At 35.0% G+C, this 5,000-nt stretch overlaps 1 protein-coding gene across 1 annotated transcript in view; it reads right to left on the reverse strand.

Annotated features, from left to right (window-relative positions):
• LOC136843376 (LHFPL tetraspan subfamily member 7 protein-like) overlaps nucleotides 1-5,000 on the reverse strand; it is a 40,537-nt gene that overhangs the window by 22,758 nt on the left and 12,779 nt on the right. The window contains exon 2 of the mRNA XM_067111725.1: nucleotides 1,691-2,742. Within this exon, the coding sequence (XP_066967826.1) occupies nucleotides 1,691-2,084 (394 nt within the window). The 5' untranslated portion in view covers nucleotides 2,085-2,742. The remainder of the gene's footprint in view (nucleotides 1-1,690; nucleotides 2,743-5,000) is intronic.

Here is a 5,000-nt window from a genome sequence, read left to right on the forward strand (position 1 = left end):
ATTATACGATGTAGCGACTGTACATAAAACTCGAATTCGCCGAAGAAGCTTCGGCGCATTTTTTACTTGTTTTACAAAATTCTGAACCACTTATTTGTGATGAATTTAGAATGCTAATAAAATTACAAATTGCTGAATTTTGAAATACATTTTTCGACATGCAGTTGAGAATTGTTATTACAGTGATTAATTCAGTCATGTTATTGTCATCACTTCCATTCAGAATATGGAAATTAATGGTAGCAGTAACTCAGATTTTTTCAAAGATATGATGATGATGATGATGATGATGTTGATAATGCTGAAGATGATAGTGAAAGCAGCTGTGCTAAGAAAACTAATATTATTGATTACTTTATAGCAAAACCATAAATGGTAAAAAAAAACCCACATTAATGTAAGTATGAATATATGTAAAAGTCATATATTTACACTTACATCACTTTAGATTTTTTCATCATTTTAGTACCTCGTGTGATTATGGGAGTTTTATAAATGCTATCAGTGGTACCAATGCCAACGACATCATTAAAACCGTAAGAGTAAAAAAAATAAAATCCCCAGACCACGAACAATTAGTCAGGACAATTCCTCAAGTGCGGATTGCAGTACAGTGAGTTCTCTGCAACAATGCGCATTCACTGGCTTGCAAGGACCACGGCACACAACTAATGCGGTGAACGCAGGCATAAATTAGCAAGTCAAAGGCTCCGAATGTGGAGAAGGTCGCCTGTCATTAATTAACGAGAATTAGCATTACGTTTCTCTTCCTCTCCGCCTCTGCTTAATGATACGCCATTAGGTGATCAACCCTGATTTAAATTGCCCATAAAGTATATTTATGGAGAGCGGCCGTCCCAGCCAGAGTTGCTCCCTGGTTGTAAGCTTAATTGATTCATTAGAGTTGTACGTTACTATGCATAAATTGCGGAGTTTACTCATTCTTGGAAAAAGCGTATCGACAAAACTTACTTATTGGCGTAGTTGACCTTGCTCTCTTTGTTTTGGTTCGGCCGTTTCGTAGAAAAAAATATTTTTATACAGAGAGGTCCTGTTACAAGAACTGAAGAGTATGTATATATATACAGTATATATATATGCATGTATGTATACATATATATATATATGTATATATATACATATACAGTACATATATATATATGTGTGTGTATATATATGTATACATATATTTATATATATATGTATATATATACTGTATATATACATACATACATACATACCTATATATATACAGCATATATATATATATATATATATATATATATATATATATATATATATATATATGTGTGTGTGTGTGTGTGTGTGTGTGTGTGTGTTTGTGTGTGTGTGTGTATACATGTATTGATATACTGCTCATATATGCTGTTCTACATGTCATTAAAAAATAACTATAATGCGAAATTCAAGAGGGCAAAACTCTGATGAATAATAGAATAGCATAGGAAGAATACATAGTTAATGAATTACTGCTATATGAAAATATCAACTTTCTGTCATTCATGCAAGATATGAAGTAAAATTATTAATATTATAAGTTTGTCCCACAGAAATATCACTAATTAGCTAATCATCTAAATTTGAGGTAGTTAACATTTTTAAGGAATAATTTATGGAATATCAACTGAAATAACACTCAAGCTGAAATACTGAAAATACTCGAAGTTACCTGCGGCCGCCTGTATGTTTCCAGCGACGTGAGCAAGGGCGGCCCGGGCGTGAATCGTCGGCAGGAAGGGCATCAAGAGGGAAGAGAGGCCCGTCACGGCCAGTAGGGCTCCCCCACCGCCGTAGAGAGCGCCCACCATCACCCACACAGAAGAGGGCAGAGCCGCCTCCATGTCGCCAAGTCCTTGACCCACGGCTGCACATAATTGGTCGTCAGTGCCACCCACGCACCACGCCCACACACCGAACATCACGGGCGGCGACGGAGCATGGCGGACGAACCACGTGGGCGTGAAGAGGGCGGCCAACGAAGCCAGGGCTACGAGGAGAGTGACGAACGCCCATAATCCCACGACCGCCCACGAAGTGGCCCATATCCATCCTCGGACCTTCATCACATATTAAGACTCGAGGTTTGTTTTCATTTTAGATTTTCGTCACTCCAGGAAGCATAACTGAGCTTTGAACCACCCGAGGCACATTTTCTTTGAAATTTTCCCTATTTACCTGAAGAACATTTTCGAACATCGTAATCAAAACGTCTTCCTATATCACTGGAGGCATTTCCTTTAATAGCCAAGTATGCGTTTATTTTAAAACTATCTGGGAAACATGTTTTCTAGACAGTCAGTTGGAAGTTTTTTCCGTTTATCTGGTCTGCTTCCCGAAGAGAAATTTCCTTCACTCTCTCTCTCTCTCTCTCTCTCTCTCTCCCGTACTTTTCAGGTCAAGCCTTTATTCAAAGGAGATCATAAACGTTCATTTTTTCCGCACTGAAAATATAGTCGGGCCCGCTCATATAACTTCAGCGTAAATTATCATTAACATCAGTTTTCTTCTTAAAAGCGCCTCTCCGCTCATATATCACTTGTTATGGTCATTTACCTTCATTTTCAGTCGTTTCTTGCTGAGCATTTGTCTTCCTGTTTGCAACACCAGTTAGTGCTGATGGCCAGTTCGGGCTGTTTGTTATAACCTTTTGTGCCTTCATAGAATTGGTAGCCTTTCTCCTCCTCCTCCTCCTGAGATTTGATCTTGGGGATACAATGTCACCTGGAAGTGAAGACAGTTTTAAGTTGAGGTAATATGTCTGGAATTTTTCACAAGTATTTCAACACTGACCTTACTATACTGTAATCAGTATTTTTAAACTGATAACATTTTGTGTTAATTAGATTATATATATACTCTTTTATAATCTGAAAAAAGTAAATCTGGGCTTAATAATTTTCTTTCGTTGAAATAATTTCCAAAATGAATTATGAATTCATAGCAGTTTATCAAAATTTAACTCTGCATTGAAAATTTTAAAGAAATAAATATAGTGGATTAGTATCACGTAACGTGTTCTGGATTCCAAAGACAAGAAATTGTCAGTGGTTTTTATGATACATATCAATAACCTATGCGGGTACTATTTACAAGAGTGAATATTTCATAGCCTAATGAATAACATATAAGAAATGCCAATATTCTGAGCTGTACGTAGTATATTGCCATTCCTTTTCTTCACCATTAGATATATTTATTTACAAGTACAAATACTTTTACATATAAACAATACTTGGATAGTCATGCAAACGAACCATAATAAAAAGGAAGTAAGGAGTATGTGTGTTCTTAAACTCTACGGGAATTACTCGCCATGTTTAACTAGCTTTTTCGAAAAGGTTGTACTCTGCGAAGAAGTGCCGGCGAAGCGAAAGCCGTTTTGTAATTTTCTTATTTACAAATATGCCCTCATTGGTAAATAAACAGATATAAGACTAACTCAAAATAACGGGTGTTCTTAATAAACTAGACCAAATAAAAAGGCGGAGGAAACACTTGCTTCTGTTTTATAAATACACGCACAAAAATGCAAAACCAAACACACACATGCATATATATATATATATATATATATATATATATATATATATATATATATATATATATATATATATATGTGTGTGTGTGTGTGTGTACGTGTGTGTTTTGTGTCTCTGTCAATCTGTCTGCATGTATGTGTAAATAACACACACATCTATATATATATATATATATATATATATATATATATATATATATATATATATATATATATATATATATATTATATGTATATATATATATATATATATATATATATATATATATATATATATATATATATATATATATATATATATATATATATAATGTGTGTATGTGTAATTATTGTAAAACCTACACGCAAACTACATGATTAAACATTTATTCTGCAGTCGACTGACACCGGCCCATGTGAATCGATATAACCCCGAGCCTTACATCAACCCTGTTCCCATCTTTTTTCTCCATCTTTTCTTTCTTCTTGATTTGACCAAAGAAACAGCGTGATTGAAAAATTATCCTCATTAGAGTCATTGAGAATTTCCTTTGAGAGGAGAAAAAGCCTATTTACCATCAGCTTACAGTGACTGATTCCCTCATATCCGATATAAATAGGGAGTAACATGAGATAGTCTTGTATGTCTCTCGTAGGCTTATAACAAAAAATTACCTTTATAGCTTATATCAGCCAGGGTGATGAAGTATGTTCCTTAAGCATAATAAGTTATATTGATCCATTACGGTTGTGTAAACACATCAAGAATTATTTATATATTTTTTCTGAATGATACGAATTTGGCATACGATGTGAAACCATCATATGTTTTCTTGGTGCTATTTAGAATGCTGACCAAATAAAGAATATGTTTATAAATTAAAATGCCGTAATTGCAAACGCAAACCCTTTTAATCTTTCTTTTTTCCCCAACCCAAAACGAAGCTCTGGACTCAATTGCCATCCCTGTTACTCCCACAGTGATAAGTGATGACAAACATAGCATGTGGTTCAGACGGAAAATTATTTTCCCCTGCGTTTATTATCACCCTTTCCCTCCCTCCATTTGAGTAATCATATGTGATAATCTCCCGAATTATAAGCTTGTTTTGTTCCATCTGAAATCTGAAATCGGAAGGGTAGCTGCAGTTAACGAAGTGCTTTCAGACTTCGTGATATTCGAGACTTCCAGATTCTTCGTCAATGTTAATATGGTGACACCGCTTCCGGCTTCGATATTAACTAGGCTCCTCCGTCATAATCACGTCAAGTTCCGTTGAGTTTAGATATTAATCCATAGATGCCCATAGGCCTACTTAGATGCTGATAGGCATATTAATTATCCAGAATTGTAACTTCGTAATTCACTTAATTTCATTTATTACTGATAAGGATTCGCTCGGATTCCAGCCGTGCGCTCTTGTTAATTAGAGAATAATCCTAATTGAAAATATCATTTCTG

Source organism: Macrobrachium rosenbergii, chromosome 11 (genome assembly GCF_040412425.1).
Source record: "Macrobrachium rosenbergii isolate ZJJX-2024 chromosome 11, ASM4041242v1, whole genome shotgun sequence".
NCBI classification, from domain to species: Eukaryota; Metazoa; Arthropoda; class Malacostraca; order Decapoda; family Palaemonidae; genus Macrobrachium; species Macrobrachium rosenbergii.